The sequence below is a fragment of the Nycticebus coucang genome, chromosome 9 (genome assembly GCF_027406575.1).
Source record: "Nycticebus coucang isolate mNycCou1 chromosome 9, mNycCou1.pri, whole genome shotgun sequence".
NCBI lineage: Eukaryota > Metazoa > Chordata > Mammalia > Primates > Lorisidae > Nycticebus > Nycticebus coucang.
This window is the reverse complement of record NC_069788.1, coordinates 92,890,629-92,909,578: the sequence shown is the minus strand read 5'-3', so window position 1 is coordinate 92,909,578 and position 18,950 is coordinate 92,890,629. Positions and strand designations below refer to the sequence as shown.

The window sequence follows — 18,950 nt, the reverse complement described above, 5'->3', positions numbered from 1 at the left end:
ATGTACCATATGATCTAGAAGTGCCCTTCACATTACTAGGATATATTTTCTCATTTACTTTATAACTGATAAATTCATTATCATTTCTCATAGATACTAGAGTGTGAGAAAGTGTGTGCAAACAAGACAACAGCTTGTCTTCTATGGTCAGGTAGTAAAGAAATAAAACCCTAAACCCTTTTCAAGGGACTATGCTTCATTTCTTCATTTTTGATGATTTTAAGAATTTACTCCTAGTAAACTCCATGTTTTCCTAGGGAAGTTACTAATAATTCCACAGAGAGAAGAACAATTGATTAAGTGATTTAAGTAAGACAACACAGCAAATTAACTTCAGAATTAGAAGCATGATGACAGAGTCTTACTATGTTGCCCTCGGTAGGGTGCCATGGCGTCACAGCTCACAGCAACCTCAAACTCTTGGGCTTAAGCAATTCTCTTGCCTCAGCCTCCCAAGTAGCTGGAACTAAAGGCGCCCGCCACAACACTCGGCTATTTGTTGTTGTTGTTGTCGTTGTTGTTTAGCAAGGCCCAGGCCGGGTTTGAACCCATCAACCCTGGTGTATGTGGCTGGCACCCTAACCACCGAGCAATGGGCACTGAACCATCGATATCAAAAATTTTAAAGGAAATTTAAATCGAACATTAACAAATAGTTGCTGTAAGACAGTACATTTATAAATAGATGAGGCCAATTTAGAGTATCAATAGCCATTTGATATCATGGCTATATTTTTTTCAAATCCCAACAATTTAAGTCTTAAAAATGAATAAAAACAGTTATAACTTCCTATGTATAAATACTTACTATTAGTACAAATAATATTTACCTTGTTTGTTATTTTTTGCTCTGTTAACTTCTTACTTACATCATCATTCTGTTGTGCCTCCTGCATGACAAACTCTCGTACCATGGATGGATTATATTCAACCAAGTATGAGAATATATCAGTAGCAGCACTTCGCACCTGTGTATCATCCATGCCCTGTGAATATAAAGCCCTTATTTCTCCTATAATTATAAAAATATGGAACCTATAGCTATGTAAATATCCAAACCTAACAAACTGTAAGAAAATGCTGTATTATAAACTAAAGGTCAAAGAAATTCTGTTGCACGTAAAACTCTTATTTAACAGATGAATTTATATTTTCTTTTCTTCATCTTTTTTTTTTCTGAGACAGAGTTTCACTTTGTTGACCTCAGTAGAGTGATGTAGCATCACAGCTCACAGCAACCTCAAACTCTTGGGCTTAAGCGATTCTCTTGCCTCAGACTCCCAAGTAGCTAGACTACAGGCGCTCACAATAACGCCTGGCTATTTTTTGTTGCAGTTGTCATTGTTGTTTAGCTAGGTTCAAACCCAACAGCCTCAGTGTACGTGGCTGCTGCTGTAACCATTGTGCTACGGGAACTGAGCTGAATTTGTATTTTCTAAATCTTTTATTCCTGTTAGCCTTTAAACAAAATTTTTTTGAGACAGGGTCTTGCTCTATTGTCCAGAATGGAATGCAGTGGTGGTGTAATCATAGGTCCTACACCCAAGCAATCCAGCTGCTTCAACTGGAGTAGCTCAAAGTATGGCACGTGCTACCATGCCCAGCTAATGTTTTTAAATTTTTTTTGTTTTAAAAATATGTTGTTTAGGGTGGCGCCTGTGGCTCAAGGAGTAGGACGCCGGTCCCATATGCCGGAGGTGGCAGGTTCAAACCCAGCCCTGGCCAAAAACCAAAAAAAAAAAGAAAAAGAAAAAAAGAAAACTTGCATCATCAAATACTAACAAAAAAAAAAAAAAAAAGTTGTTTATTAGGATATTGCACCCTCATTTATAAGTGACATATGTTTGTAATTTCCCCTTTATAATAATATATTTTCTCCAATTTTAGTATCAGGTGTACTCAGATCAACTAGAATGATTTTGAAGTATTTTTTCTTTTTCTATTGTCTATAAGATTTGGCATGATCTGTTTTTCAAAATTATCTTTTACTTTTTTTTGAGACTTAAAAAAAAAACAATAAGAAGTTAACTGATGACTCCATACTGAATCTCAGAGTCGAAGCATTCTATAATAGAACATACTCTTATTTGATAATGTGAATGTTACTTTCTTTGCATATTTCAAAGTAGCAATTGTCTGATTCCTTTTCTGAATGTATTTATGTTCGTTCGTTCTTTGAGGTTTTTGTTTCTAGTCCTTATCTTACACATTGTTATTGTTATTAAATTTTAAGCCTTTTTAATTTTGTAAAGGCAAAAAAATGGAAACCTAATAAACACATGTAAAAAGAAAAAAAATTTTTTGTAAAGAAAGTTTTTTATGACTTGGCGCCTGTAGCACAGTGGTTTCGGCGCCAGCCACATACACCGAGGCTGAAAGGTTCGAACCCAGTCTGGGCAAGCTAAACAACAATGATAACTGCATCTAAAAAATAGCTGGCATTGTGGTGGGTGCCTGTAGTCCCAGCCACTTGGGAGGCTGAGGCAAGAGAATTGCTTAAGCAAGAGTTTGAGGTAGCTGTGAGATGTGATGCCGTGGCACTCTACTGAGGGCGACAACAGTGCAATGCTGTTTCAAAAAAAAAAAAAAAAAAAAAAGAAATTTTTTTTTTTTTTTTTTGTAGAGACAGAGTCTCACTGTACAGCCCTCAGGTAGAGTGCCGTGGCGTCACACGGCTCACAGCAACCTCTAACTCTTGGGCTTACGCAATTCTCTTGCCTCAGCCTCTCGAGTAGCTGGGACTACAGGCGCACGCCACAATGCCCGGCTATTTTTCTGTTGCAGTTTGGCCAGGGCTGGGTCTGAACCCGCCACCCTCGGCATATGGGGCCGGTGCCCTACTCACTGAGCCACAGGCGCCGCCCAAAAGTTTTTTCTTTTTTGTAGAGACGGTCTTGTTATGTTGCCTGGGCTGGTCTCAAACTCCTGGTCTTCAGTTTCCTTGGCCACCCAAAGTGTCAGGATACAAAATAGGTGTGAGCAACTGTACCCAGCCTTTCTATTTTAATATTTCATCAAAAACACTACAAAGAATTTATTAAAAATACAGAAAATTCCTCTAACCAATCCTTTCAATACTGCTGGGTGTGGTGGCTCACACCTGTAATCCTAGCACTCTGGGAGGCCAAGGCGGGTGGATTGCTTAAGCTCATGAATTCGAGACTAGTCTGAATAAAAGTGAGACCCTGTCTCTACTAAAAATAGAAAAAAACTGAAGCAAGAGGATTGCTTCAGCTCAAGTTGGAGGTTGCTGTGAGCTATGACACCACAGCACACTACCCAGGGCAAAAGCTTGAGACTATGCCTCAAAAAAAAAAAAAAAAATAAAATAAATCCTTTCAATACTATGTGAAAACTCTCTAAACCTGGAATTTCATAGCTTTTTTAAACTTAATGTAATACATAACTTATATTAAATATTAGCTGTAACCTATTATCTGTCTGTTACCTAAAATATAATTTTTGTGATAAAAAAAGTAATTAAAAATGAGGAGAAAAAAACTTACGAGGATGACTTCTAAAGCTGGTAATATGCCCATGTTTGATAAAGTCTTGAAAAACGCATCTCTGTTTTGAGGTTGTAGCGTTTGGGAAAATGCACAAAATTCTTTTAAAAAGTTAACCTGAAATTAGGAAAAAGAAAAAGTGAAATACAGTCCGTCATTTAATTTTTATGCCTTTCCTTATATCTAACTTCTTACCAATTCCTGTCTCTTTTCTTCGTCTGTTGCTTCATCTGTTAGTTGTGCAAACAAATCTGTCAGAAATTTTTCATCTTCCTATAAAATAAAGAACAATTTTAATTATGTTAATGTATGTGTGTATTCAAGTATAATTTCAGGATGTTTTAACATAAATAATAACTACAAAAAGGAAAGATGATATTAGAAGTGCTATTCTTTAAAAGATAAGGAAAAATCAAACTATTAAAGGATATAATTTTGGCAAGGTTCTATTTCCTAAGCCTATTTCTTTTTTGAGAAGGGGTCTCACTGTTGCTCAGGGTACAGTACTCATAGCTCACTATAATCTCTGGGCTTAAGCAAACCTCCTGTCTCAGCCTCCCACAAAGCTAGGACAATAGGCATGCACTGCTACACCTGGTTGATTTTTTTTGTTTTCCCATTTGGTTGCAGAGATGGTAGTCTTATCATATTGCCCCATATTTCCTAAGCCTATTTAAGGGCCAGACAGTAAACATTTTAGGCTTTTTGGGTCCATATGGTCAGCCTTCACTCTGCTTTAACAGTATGAAATCAGCTGAAGACACTATATAAATGAATTAAGTATGGCTATGGTCCAATAAAACTATTTATAAAAACTGGCATGGCCAGTTTGCCAACCTCTCATTTTTATAATCTTAACTTTATTTTTCGAAACAGGGTCTTGCTCTGATGCCTGGGCTAGAGGGCAGTGGCACTCATAGTTTACTGCAACCCTGGGGTTTTGCTATTCTCCTCAGCTGGTCTCACTGCTGGCCTCAAGTGATCCTCCCACCTCAGCCTCTCAAAGTGTTTAGGATTACAGGGGTGAGGAAATTTACACAACTAACCTTAACTTTTGTTTCCTTTATTTTTTTTTTTTTTTGAGACAGAGTTTCACTACATCACTCTCGGTAGAGTGGCGTGGGATCACAGCTGACAGCAATCTCAAACTCTTGGGCTCAAGCAATTCTCTTGCCTCAGCCTCCCAAGTAGCTGGGACTACAGGCAACCGCCACAACGCCCAGATATTTTTTGTTGTTGTTGTAATTGTCATTCGGCTGGGCTCGAACCCACTGGCCCTGGTGTATGTGCCAGGCGCCCTAACCACTGAGCAACAGGTGCCAAGCCTTAACTTTAAAAAATACCTTTTGAGGCCAAGCATGTGGCTTACACTTATAATCCTAGCACTCTGGGAGGCCAAGGCAGGAGAATCCCTTGAGCTCAGGAGTTGAAGACCAGTCTGAGTAAGAGGAAGACCCCATCTCTACTAAAAATAGAAAAAAAAAAAGCTGGGTGGTGTTGTAGGTGCCTGTAATCCCAGCTACTCAGGAGGCTAAAGTAGGAGGATCACTTGAACCCAGAAGTTTGAGGTTGCTGTGAGCCATGACACCATAGCACGCTACCAAGGGCGACAAAGTGATACTATTTAAAAAAACAAAAACAAACAAACAAAACAAAAAGAGCATGAGTAGCCACAGCATTCCTAAGTAAAACTGGCTGCATCAGATGGCCTGACTTAAATTACTACAAGGCTATAGTAACCCAAAACAGCATGGTACTGGTATAAAAATAGACACACAGATCCATGGAACAGAATAGAGAACCCAGGAATAAAGCCATATATTTAAAGCCAACTGATCTTTGACAAAATTGACACTGAGGAAAGGACATTCTTCTCAAAAAATGATGCTCTCCATCTCTCACACTATACAAAAATTAACTCATGTTGGATTAATGTCTTAAATGTAAGACTTAAAACAAAAATCCTAGAAGAAAACCTAGGAAAGCTTTTGAACACTGGCTTAAGTAAAGAATTCATGACTAAGATCCCCAAAACAAATTCATGAAAAATTTCTGACAAATGAGACTTAAACTAAAAACTTCTGCATAGCAAAAGAAATAAAACACTAGATAACCTACAAAATGGGAGAAAATATCCCTAAACTATGTCCAGCAAAGGACTAATATCCAGAATCTACAAGGAACTCAACTCTGCAAGAAAAAAGCTAAACAACGTTATTACGTGGGCAAATAAATGCATACGAACAGGCATTTTTCAAAAGAAGATATTTAATGGCCAACAAACATGAAAGTATGCTGAACATCATTAATCATCTGGGCAACACAAATTAAAACATCACAATGAGATACCATCTTACTCTAATTATAATGGCCTTTATTGGACAGTCAAAACCAATACATGTTGGCAGGAATGCTATGAAAAGGAAATACTGGGCGGCGCCTGTGGCTCAAGGAGTAGGACGCCAGTCCCATATGCCAGAGGTGGCGGGTTCAAACCCAGCCCCGGCCAAAAAACCACAACAAACAAAAAAAAAAAAAAAAAGAAAAGGAAATACTTACACTGACACTGTTGGTGGAAATATAAATTAATACAATCTCTATGGAGCTCAGTATGGAGGATTTCTCAAAGAACTAAAAAGAGATTTACCATTCAATCGTGCAATACCACTGCTGGCTGTGTACCCAGAGGAAAATAAATCATTATATCAAAAAGATACCTATACCTACTCATGTTTATTATGGCATAATTCATAATTACGAAGATATGGAATCAACCAAAGTACCCATCAAATTGATGAGTGGATTGAAAAAAGTATGGTGTGTGTGCATATATATATACACACACACACACACATACGCACCATGGAATACTACTCAACAGTAAGAGAGAATGAAATAATGTCTTGCAGAAACTGGATGGAACTAGAGGCCATTATCCTAACTGAAATAACTCAGGCACAGAAAAGTACTGCATTTTCTCACTTTTAAGTGGGAGCTAAATTCTGGTTATACAAGGGCATACAGAGTGGTATAAAGGACCTTGGAGATTCACAAGGGGGAAGGGCAGGACAGGTGAGGGATGAAAAATTACCCATGCGATACAGTGTACACTATTCGGTTGAGGGGTACACCAAAAGCCCACTTCACCCCCATACTATATACATATAACAGAATTCAACTTGAACCCCTAAATCTATTGAAATAAAGAATTTTTAAAAAATCTTTTATTTGAAAATATCCATATATACACAGACGATAATCTACTATACATTATTTTTAAAAGGATTCAAAGGATACCCTCATTGTATACTTATCTAGGTAAGTAACTCAGAGAAGTACAGCAATTGAAAAAACCTCAGGCTGGGTGAGATGGCCACGCCTGTAATCCTAGCACTCTGGGAGCACAAGGCAGGTGAATTGCCTAAGCTCATAGGTTCGAGACCAGCCTGAGCCAGAGCGAGACCTAAAAATAGCTGGGTGTTGGGGTGGGCACCTGTAGTCCCAGCTACTTGGGAGACTGAGGCAAGAGAATCGCTTGAGCCCAAGAGAGTTTAAGGTTGCTGTGAGCTATGACATTGCAGCACTCTACTGAGGGTAACAAAAGTGAGACTGTCTCAAAAAACAAACAAACAAAAAGCAAAAAACAACTATAGATGTTAATCTCTTATATCCCTATTTCATAATTGAGACTCAGATTAAAAATGTATTCAAGCCCATTCACCTGAAGGTGGTAGAGCCTTCCTGGTTGCCTATTCAATTTTTCTCATCACTAATTCTTCATTAAGATTGTTTTACAATAATTTCATACTACCTCAACTAGAAATAGATGTAACACAACTCCAGCCCCAGACAAGCGTTAAGTACATACACACACACACCTTCATATACATGACTGTGTGTGCACAAGAAATACTTTCTGTGTGATACTAAATTTGTGTGGTTATTTCTAACTTTTATTTTTTCTAAAATGTACAAACAGGTCACACCCATACCTCATTACATATGATTTTGACCATATGTTTCTTACCAAATGGCATCCAATTTTATGATACATCCCAGATACAATATATTCCACCAACTAGAAATCAAATGGTTAAAAAAGAGATTCTCTAAACTGCTGTAGTTAGGGATACAGAAGTAGAGGGACTAGGAATATTAATAGTATTATAGAGGAAGCAGTTAATGGTAAGGGGATGTTGTGATATTGTGTGTGTATTTCTCTATCTACACAAAGTGGGTAGGAACCTGCTTTAAATTGTATCTCAGTCACTTCTTTTTTTTTTAGAGACAGAGTCTCACTTTGGGCTTAGGTGATTCTCTTGCCTCAGCCTCCCATGTAGCTGGGACTAAAGGCGCCCGCCACAACGCCCGGCTATTTTTTTGTTGCAGTTTGGCCAGGGCCAGGTTTGAACCCGCCACCCTCGGTATATGGGCCAGCGCCCTACTCACTGAGCCACAGGCGCCGCCCCTCAGTCACTTCTTGACAAAACCTTTGTAAAGTGCTCCTGCCTTCACAGCAGTTCTTTAGAAGTGCCAACCATCAAGAGAAAAAGACAAAACTACAGTACTGGCAGCCAGCATTTTATAGAGCATATTGTAGGGAAGGAAACATTTAACAACTTGAAATTATTCATACTTCATGAGTGAAGCTAGCATTTTACATGTATAAAGATTAAGAAAACAGTCTTTATGTAACAAGAACAGAACTATATGGAGCTAAAGAAAAGGATCAGAACTCCGGACTATCAAAAAAAACCAGGAATCAAAACTGGACCAGAACAAAGGTTCCACTAGCTAGCAAAAAATTAGTTCCCTGTCAAAGAACAAATAGAAATTGGTATCAGAAGCTTCCTCCTTCCTCAATAATCAGTTACAGTGTACTATACAGAGCATTATTACTGTACTTTCCAGAGTGTATTGCCTATCTTATTTATTTACATATCTGGCTTAAATGGAAAATGTGTCAAATTAGTATGTTCTGGAATTATTACCTCTAGGAAAGCAGTTATAGTAAAATTGATTTTTCTACTTAAATTAAAAGGTGACAGAAGAAAAGGACTCTGAGAAAACAGAAATTTTCTACAAAGGAACAGATACAAAGATGAAATACACTGATTTGTAACATGTGCTACCAAGCAGTACTTACATTTATTGGCCTCCTTTCTCTATTTAACAAAATACAGGTTTCAAATAAGTATTTGACTTGTATACCTGAGGTAGAGTCTTATAATATCTTCCATGTCATATCACAGTTATCTGTTACTCTTATAACATTATGGGCATCAAAGAAATAAATCATGAGGAGTATGAAAACAACAAATCTTTTGTAAACGTGTATTTTAGTTAGAATAGATTGGTTCACACACGGTGGGAAGATACAGTCAGAGGCTTTAACTTGAGAGGTGTTACAAATCAAATTATTGGCCAGCTCTCAGAGACTGATTTTCTATTTTGTGCAGAACCCATGATATTGCACCCTGGTTGACTGTGATGCAAGCATCCTAAAATACAGACCCAAGAGACTAAGCATACTATAAAATTTTTTTTAATAAGCAATCATCAATAGGTACTTAAAAACTGCTCATAAGTCCTACATTGCCGTTAAACACTTTACATGTATGATTCCACTTAATCTTCAGATAACTTTATAGGGTAGGCAGTAACATCACCATTTCTCAGATGGAGAAACTGAAGCTTTCAGAGGTTAGGAAGATTGCCCAAATCATACAGTTATTGAGAGTTATTAAATGACAAGTGGAGCGGAAACTCAAGCTTACTTTAGCCCCCCTGCCCATTACAAAAAAACATGCCTTTTGGTGGAGACACATGCAGTTAGAATTTGCTCCTCTTTTGACCCTAAAAATGGGCCTCTATTATACCACTACCAGGGATTTTTATCAATTCTATAGAATTTATGTTCTATACTTAATAGCAATTAGAACCAGAACCTATTTAATACAGACATTTCTCTTGGATTCTCTTTTTTCTCCTCTGCCTTCCAATTTATTCTATTGTATGGATAATTCAGATTAATAACCCTGTAATTTAACATTTAATCATTTCATTAAAATCACTCCCTTATAATTTCTTCAAGCTAAATTTCATTATCAGATTTAACTTGCCCACCAAAACCCCAAACCCACCAACCTTTTAGTCTTATAATATTTATTATATAATCTCTTACTGTGTCACCAAAATAATTTTATACTTTAACAAAATTAAAACTCAATTTAGGTATTTACAAAGAAGAGAAAATTATTTTTGCTAATGGCAATTAGTTCTTTAAATGATCTCAATCAAGTAGGGTAGGGTATCTTTTGAAGTAAAGAAAAAGAATCTAACTTACCTGTAACATACCAACAATTTCTACCTTATTAAAAAATATAAAGGAATGAAGTGTTGATAACATGTTTTCTTCAAAAACCGAAGGGGTAGGCAGAACCATATCTTGTATATACTGAACTCTATATGTCTGATGAATTTTTTGTTTTAGCTCAGGATCTGATATGGGAATCACTTCTTTAAATTTGGCTGTTTTCGTTAGAAATTCCCTGTGTTTTCGTGGCTGAGATAAAGCAGGATCATATTCTAAACAGCCAATGACGTCCATAATACATTCCTCAGAGAACATAACTTCAAAGAGAGCAGTTCGATTCAAGAGGAAGATGCCTTTGATAATTTCATACAAGTGGTGCAGTCCTTCGATATTTTCCAAATCCTCACACACATGAAAAAGCTCTAAGAGCTTTTTAATATAACCCTCATTTTCCAGTGCCAGTGCAAGTTTTTCACGACGAAGGGGGGATGGTAAAGATGATGCCACAAGTTCCGCAATTTCCTCGAGACGACTTAATTCACAAGATGGCAATTCTAAACCTGGCGATGACATATCATCGAAACGTTCTTCTTCAGATTCATCCACAAGGTCCTGAGTGATGTCCACTGAAGGGTCTTTCCCTTGAACCTATGGAAAAGAATTTGTAATCGCTGACAAAATGTAAACCAGCAAACCTACCTCATATTCTAGGATGAATAGAAGAAGAGATGTTATGAGAAAACTACAATAATTTCCAAGTTGAAGAATTTTTTTTCATACTTGACAAAAACTGCCTACTTTTTAAAGTTACATTTCTCCAAATAACGTATGCTCCCAATGTTGAGGTAGTTCAAAGATGGAATAAGCTTCCTCATAATATAAGGTTTTCTAGCAAAAGCAATTTTCTAGAACAGGCTAAACTGACACTCTGATAAAACAGTCCCTTGCAGACCTATAACAAGAGAAGCCTGATGCTAAAACATCCATTCACATCTCTCCTTGGCTGTCTTTTCCAATAGTCCAGGGCGGAGCAAGCCTCAGAAACATTCTTAGGACTGTGCTACAGGTTGGCCACCACCAAGCTCTTCAATATTAACTTTAAGTTCAAATAAATATCAAATATCCTAACACTGTGGTCATAGAAAATATGTATTATTGTAAACAACAATAAAGGTATTTAATGACAACTGATTCTAGAGACAATGGCCCAAGAACATGAACACACCAGCTTTGGACCAAAGCACTGGCAGCCCAAAAACATGATTTAGAAAAACTAAGTAGAATACAAGTGCACCTATGTAAAAATGAAGTCGTATACATAGTGCAACCTATATGTAATAGGGCTATTCCCCCCAGGAATATCTTCTCAACGTTAAGAGAATGAAGCATAGAAAATCTTTCTACACTCTAGTCTTCATGATCTCCCATAAGTCCTAAAATCTGTCATTGAGCCTAACTCTACATCACTGTAGGGGCTCTAATTATAAAAAACTTAACTTTTTATTAAATATATTTTAAAGTAAATACATTTTTTAAAAAAGATCAAGATAGATTTTGAAATGAAACAACTTTTGCTACCTTGGCCCTAGAATTTGGGACAGTGACTACTAAAGCAGTCCTACAGGCCAAATACACTGGGGAAGGAATGGAAAAATTAGGCCATATACAAATAGCCAAGAAACTAAAACTGCTAATTGTGGCTCATGCCTATAATCCTAGCACTCTGGGAAGCCGAGGTGGGTGGATTGCCTGAGCTCACAAGTTCCACACCAGCCTGAGCAAGAGTGAGACCTCATCTTTAAAAATAGCTGGGTGCTGTGGCAGGCGCCTGTAAGTCCCAGCTACTTGGGAGGCTGAGACAAGAGAATCGCTTGAGCCCAAGAGTTTGAGGTTGCTGTATCTGTGACGCCAGAGCACTCTACAGAGGGCAACAAGTGAGACTCTGTCTCAAACAAAACAAAACAAAAAAACTTAAACTGCTAATGACAAAAGCACTATAGATACTGTTGATGGATACTAAAAGGAAAGATGACCTGAAATATTTGTCTTGAAATATGCTGCAAGTTGATATGGTCTTGACTTCAACTCAGTGAGCAGCACCATTAACAGTAGGCAAAGCCCATTTACAGCTTCTACCTGGCATGGCCTCAAGTTGGTTCTAGATTTGTTAATTATACAAGTCCTCCTTATATATCTAAGCTATGACTTTACTCTCCCCTCAAATGGTAGATTTTGATTCATAAATCAAAAGAAAGGTCTGAGAGCCCCCCCCCCACCTTTTTTTGAGACAGTCTCACTATGTTGCCCTCAGTAAGAGTGCCCTGGCATCACAGCAACCTCAAACTCTTGGGGTTAAGTGATTCTCTTGCCTCAGCCTCCCAAGTAACTGGGATTACAGGCAACTGCCTCAACGCCCAGCTATTATTTTTGTTGTTGTTGTTGTTGCAGTTATTGTTTAGCTGGCCTCGGCTGAGTTCGAACCCGCCACCCTTGGTGCATGTGGAGGGCGCCATAACCATGGTGCTATGGACGCCCAGCCCCAAGAGCCTTTATTGTAACAAGAATGACATCTTCTTGAATTCAAACACAATGTTATCAAGGAGGATACTAGAAAGGTAAGGGAGAAGACCTTTAGCTGTCAGATCACAATAGGATTCAAGAAACAGAGACGTTATGTATAAGAGCTCAGAGAGCAAAATGTAATAACTTCCCTGGAATAGAACTGAGAAACACAGAACCACAAAAAGAGTAACTGAGAAATGACACCTCAAATATAAACTACGTAAAAGTTGAAGGGGAGTTAACAGGAAAGAACAACATAAAACCACCAGTGATTCCTAGGTATGAAAAAGCATACAAATACTATTACCCCATGCCTCATGTGAAAATGACTGAAAATTTTACGGCACTAAAGACCAAGGAAAGATAAAGAACAGACAATAAATATTAAAGGAGAGACACGTATGACACAGACTGAGTCTAGGTTAGGATTAAATATTGTTCTGAGAAGACTGTTTCAGAAAGATGAAGGACAACAAGATTTGTTTGAATAACAGATGCTTTTAGCAGTACCTGAATATATTAATGTTTTATCTCTGTGGGAGAACTCTACATGACAAAATCTAGAAAAATATACCCCCTTTCCTCCCCAAAAATCATAGGACAGAAAGCAAAGAAAAAGTAAAAAGAAAGATGGCACTGAGTAATAAACATTAAGTCTTTCATGTTTTAAGAGAAGGAAAGGGATAGCTTAACAGGCTTAATTTATGAAAAACACAGTTTAGTAGGATACAGGAAGAAATAAATTCTGTAAATTAAGGAAAAACTGCTGCTTCAAGTAAACGGTAGCTTCTCTTAAGGTTGCAGCTAGGCCAGGCATGAGTGGCTCACATCTGTAATCCCAGCACTCTGGGAGGCCAAGGCAGGTAGATTGCCTGAGCTCAGGAGTTTGAGACCAGCATAAGCCAGACTGAGACCTCATCTCTAAAAATAGCTGGGCACTGTGTTGGGCGCTTATAGTCCCACGTACTTGGGAGGTTGAGGCAAGAGAATCACTTGAGCCAAGGGGAACAAACTGACACTGTCTCAAAAAAAAAAAGCTGCAGTTACGTTCTCAAACTTTATCATGCATCATCAAAAGCAGAGGCTGACAAACTAAAGCCAAATTTGTCCCCCCGCCACCTGTCTTTGTTAGTAAGTTTTACTAGAAGACACTCACACCCATTCATGCATGTACTATGTATGGCTACTTTCAAACCACAACAGCAGAGGTGCATAGCTCTGAGACGGTATAGCCCACAAATCCTTAAATGCTTACTATCTTGGCCTTCGCACAGAAAGTTTGACCTAGAAAGCTCATGAAAACATAATTACTAGACCCTACTAAGAATTTCTGATTCAGGCTCGGGACCTGTAGCTCAGTGGCTAGGGTATCAGCACATACACCAGAGCTGGTGGGTTTGAACCCAGCCTGGGCCTGCCAAACAATGACAACAACAACCAAAAAATAGCTGGGTGTTGGGTGGCGCCTGTGGCTCAAAGGAGTAGGGCACCGGCCCCATATGCCAGAGGTGGCGAGTTCAAACACAGCCCCAGCCAAAAACTGCCAAAAAAAAAAAAAAAAATTCTAATAGCTGGGTGTTGTGGTGGGCACCTGTAGTCTCAGCTACTTGGGAGGCTGAGGCAAGAGAATCAATTGCTTAAGCCCAAGAGTTTGATGTTGCTGTGAGCTGTGATGCCACAGTACTCTACTGAGGGCAACAAAAGTGAGACTCTGTCTCCAAAAAAAAAAAAAAGAATTTTTGATCCAATAAATCTGGGGTACAGGGTGGAGGGTGGGGTGTCTCAGAATTTGCATATCTGTCAGTTTACAGGTCATGCTCATGCTGTTGGTTTAAGGACCAATAAACTAAGAATTCTGGGCTCCGCGCCTGTAGCTCAGTGGCCAGGGTGCCAGCTACATACACTGGAGCTGGTAGGTTCGAACCCAGCCTGGGCCTGCCAAACAATGACAACTACAACAAAACATAGCCGGGTGTTGTGGCAGGCACCCGTAGTCCCAGCTACTTGAGAGGCTGAGGCAAGAGGATCACTTAAGTCCAAGAGTTTGAGGTTCCTATGAGAGGGTGACATAGTGAGACTGTCTCAAAAAAAAAAAAAAAAAAAGAAAGAAAGAAATCTGAAAATTATTCTTCATCTAAAATAAATATGCACATGCAGGAAACTTCCCTAGAAAAGTTGACCTAAATTAAGTATATGGCGTGCATAAAAAAATGCACATTAGGGCAACACCTGTGGCTCAGTGGGTAGGGTGCCAGCCCCATATACTGAGGGTGGCGGGTTTGAACCCAGCCCCAGCCAGCTAAAAAACAGCAGTGGCAATTGCAACAAAAAATAGCCGGGAGTTGTGGTGGGCACCTGTCGTCCCAGCAAGAGAATCACTTAAGCCCAGGAGTTGGAGGTTGCTGTGAGTTGTGACGCCACAGCACTCTACCGAGGGTAGCAAAATGAGACTCTGTCTCAAAAAAAAAAAAAAAAAAAAAAAGCACATAATTAGGCTGGGCATGGTGGCTCATGCTGTAATCATAGCACTCTGGGAGGCGGGTGGATTGGCTGAGCTCACAGGTTCAAGACCAGCCTGAGCCAGAGCAAGACCTCATCTCCACAAAAATATCCAGGCACTGTGGCAGGTGCCTGTAGTCCCAGCTACTTAGGAGGCTGAGGCAAGAGAACTGCTTAAGCCCAAGAGTTTGAGGATGCTGTGAGCTGTGATGCCACTGTACTCTATTGAGGGTGACAAAGTGAGACTCTGTCTCATACGGAAAAAAAAAATGCACATTTAGCAAAGACTGTGGAGAGTATGTCACTAGAATAAGGTACTAGAGTCAATACAGAAGCTTCAGAATAAAAAACATGCAAGTTTATAGGTGAGGTGGGATAGTCAAGAGCCTATTGCTCAAGACTAGTGTCAGGGTAGCTTTCATTTCAAGAGCCACAAGAAGACCCTTTTGAACAAAGAGTAATATTAACTTGGGAAGAACAGTAGAGATGAAACCAATAAACCAGGCAAGAACTAATGGTAGCTTAAAAAAACTCTGATAATGGTGAAAATGAAGATAAGTGAATGGATCTAAGCTTTAGATCCATTAATTTAGGTTCAACAATAAGCTTTATTATTGAGGGAATGAATGGATATAAGAGATGAGGAAATGATAAATATGATTAAACATTCTTGGAGATGAGGGGAGATTAGAGAATGAATACATCTAGGTGAGATGATTATACTAGGTTTTCAACTATTAAGTTTGAAATGCTAGCAGACAAAGGAATTCTCAAGAAGACAGTTGTTCTCAGAAAAGATACCACGAGGAAAAAAATGAAAAAATAAATAAAATGAAGGAACAAAGGAGCAACATTAAAAAGAGAGAATGCTTAATATAGAACATTGAGCGTTCAGCAAAGGTCTGGGCTAGATAGTATGGTGACGATAAATTATAACTTCCTTTAAATCAAGCTTTTCATAGACACAGCTTTTTATAGATCTTTTAAAATCTATATGAAATTTTTTTTAATTATTGAACATTGGCTGAAAAATCACAGCAAAATCCATAATACTTAAAGAGAACATGTTTATTTTCTGTATTTAAAATTACCTGACATGGGTGGCGCCTGTGGCTCAAGGAGTAGGGCGCTGGTCCCATATGCCGGAGGTGGCGGGTTCAAACCTAGCCCCGGCCAAACCGCCCCCCCAAAAAAAAAATAAGAAAAGGTTAAAATTACCTGACATATTTTCTCCCAAATTTCATCACATCCAGCTTTTTCTTGAAAGCTAAGGGCCAAGTCATAATTTTCTGCTTCAGACCACACAATCAGAGTGTCCTTTGGAGACAAAAAAGGAGTCTGAATGATTAACATACGTTATCACAAATTACTTCAAAGTATAAATCAAATGAACGAAGCAACAGGAACTGAGAACAGCACTCTTTTTTTTTTTTTTGAATTACGTACTGATATTACCAGTGCCCCTCCCTTTAAATCAATGCCTTTTTATACTATATTTTGCCCAATCTACAAAATGAAAACAGTGTTTTCCTTAAAGTTAAGTTTAACCAATATAGATAAAGCATTACAAAGTAAGTACACAATTCTTACCTACTAAAAGTAACAAATGAAACATTTATGCTCTCTTTAAAACTGTGAAAGAGGAAGTCTATTAGTAACTAAGGGCATGTTTGATGGATAGGATTAATTTAACTCTTTCTCTCTTCCTTCTACTGTTAGCATATGTTCTTTTCCTGGCGCTTCTGAAGTCCATGAAGCTCTTGAAATTATTGGATGAATTTGCAGTATATTGGATAAACTTGTCTGGACCAAGGTTTTTGTTTTTAATTTTCACTAACATACTATGGTTGAAGCAGCAGCAAACTCCTAACACCTACCTTTCACTTCTATTCAGGCAGAACTTTCTTTTTCAAATGATAATAGGTTTAATAAACAGTTCAATAGTTTTAATTAAGATGTAATTTTAGCAGGACATTACATACAATACTGAGACTACCTTATTCCCAGATGCATGGTATATTAAAAATATTTATAGCAGTGGTTCTCAACCTGTGGGTCGCAACCCCTTTGGGAGTCGAACAACCCTTTCACAGCTTTCACAGGGGTCGCCTAAGATCATCCTGCATATGAGATGTTTACATTACGATTCATAACAGTAACAAAATTACAGTTATGAAGTAGCAAGGAAAGTAATTTTATGGTTGGGGGTCACCACAACATGAGGAACTGTATTAAAGGATCACGGCATTAAGAAGGTTGAGAACCACTGATTTATAGGGTCCAAAATGCACTTTAAAACGATCTGCCTATAATTAAACATATACACTGTTTCATAGCAATCAACCAAAAGGGCCCGCTTACTGACAAGGGTATATGGATCGCTTCATACGACAAATGTTGAATGGTATTAGGGAAAGTTTTTTTTTTTTTTTTTGCAGTTTTTTGCAGGGGCCGGGTTTGAACCCACCACCTCCGGTATATGGGGCCGGCACCCCACTCCTTTGGGCCACAGGTGCCACCCTTAGGGAAAGTTTTTAACAGCTATCTTCAAAATCTAAAGGGCTGTCAATATTTTTTTCAAGCTGGACCAAAGGGAAGACATTAGGAGAATAGAACTGAGATGGATTTCTCATCACAATATAAAGAAAAAAAATTCAATTTGTCTAATAAGTAACAAAAAGGAGCCATGCAAAGGCTGGCTGGGTATCCCCTAGAATGATAAAAGGTTCCTGTATTTAAAAAATATATATATGGGTGACACCTATGGCTCAGTGAGTAGGGCGCCAGCCCCATATACCGAGGGTGGCAGGTTCGAACCCGACCCCAGCCAAACTGCAACAAAAAAATAGCTGGGCGCTGTGGCAGGTGCCTGTAGGCCCAGTTACTTGGGAGGCTGAGGCAAGAGAATCGCCTAAGCCCAGGAGCTGGAGGTTGCTGTGAGCTGTGATGCCACGGCATTCTACTAAGGGCAATAAAGCGAGACTCTGTCTCTAAATAAATAAATAAATAAAATTAAAAACAATATGAAAATATGATTAGACTATCTTTAAGGTACCTTAAAGGATCTATCATTTTATTATAGTATTTTTTTTTTCATTTATTTATTTATTGGTTGGTTGGTTAAGGAGGCCCAGGCTGAGTTCGAACCCACCATCTCTGGTACATAGGGCTGCATTTTAACCACTGAGCAAAAGGAGCCTAACCTACTGTAGTAGTTTCTAATCCTTTTCACTAGCTAGGACAATTCTTGCAGTGAACAAATGGATCCCATATTTAAAAATTTGTCTAAGCTTGGCACCATTTTGTAGACCTATAGTGTTAGCTAGTCAGGAGGCTGAGGCAGGAGGATGGGTTGAGGCCAAGAGTTTGAGGCTATAGTGTGCTGTGATTGTGCCTGTAAATAATCACTGCACTCTAGCCAGGGCAACATAGCAAGACTCTTCCTCTTAAAATAAATTAAAATTACAAATTTAGGCTAGGCATGGAGGCTGATGCCTGTAATCTCAGCACTCTGGGAGGCCAACACAGGAGATCCTTTGAGCTCAGGAATTCAAGACCAGTCTGAGCAAGAGTGAGAACTCATCTCTGCTAAAAATAGAAAAAACTAGCCAGGAGTTATAGAGAGAGCCTGTAGTCCCAGGTACCTGGGGAGGCTGAGGCCAAAGAATTGCTCCCAAGAGTTTGAGGTTGCTACTGTGAGCTATAATGATGGCATGGCACTCCGGGGCAACAGAGCGAGGCCTCAGTTTCATCACCTTTACAATGGGAATGATACATACAGTTATGAAAATTAATGATAATCTAAGTACCATTTGTTGGTGATAGGACTAAGGTTAAAGGAAAGTCTCAGGAAAAAGGGGGACAATTTGCCCAAATTAAAAGGCTCCTAAAATTCTGATATTTACAAATATAAGTGAAATAAAGACCATGAGAGTAAGTCTAAAGCCTTTCTTACATTAGTAATAAATTTAACACAATTATAAGCAATTGCTGACCTACAATGAATATCCAGATCATTTGGGTGCTAATACTTAAATCAGGATGAAGTCAGATATATAATCTTAATT

General features: G+C 38.5%; 1 protein-coding gene across 2 annotated transcripts in view; it reads right to left on the bottom strand.

Annotated features, from left to right (window-relative positions):
- The window catches only part of PPP4R3A (protein phosphatase 4 regulatory subunit 3A), a 58,351-nt gene that overhangs the window by 16,924 nt on the left and 22,477 nt on the right, over positions 1 to 18,950 (bottom strand). Inside the window, exons 3-7 of one of the 2 annotated variants that reach the window (XM_053602083.1) lie at positions 16,102 to 16,200; positions 9,853 to 10,470; positions 3,702 to 3,779; positions 3,507 to 3,623; positions 831 to 986 (exon numbers count right to left, since the gene is read on the bottom strand). In XM_053602083.1, coding sequence (XP_053458058.1) covers positions 831 to 986; positions 3,507 to 3,623; positions 3,702 to 3,779; positions 9,853 to 10,470; positions 16,102 to 16,200 — 1,068 coding nt within the window. The remainder of the gene's footprint in view (positions 1 to 830; positions 987 to 3,506; positions 3,624 to 3,701; positions 3,780 to 9,852; positions 10,471 to 16,101; positions 16,201 to 18,950) is intronic. The other variant, XM_053602084.1, reaches the window with a different exon arrangement.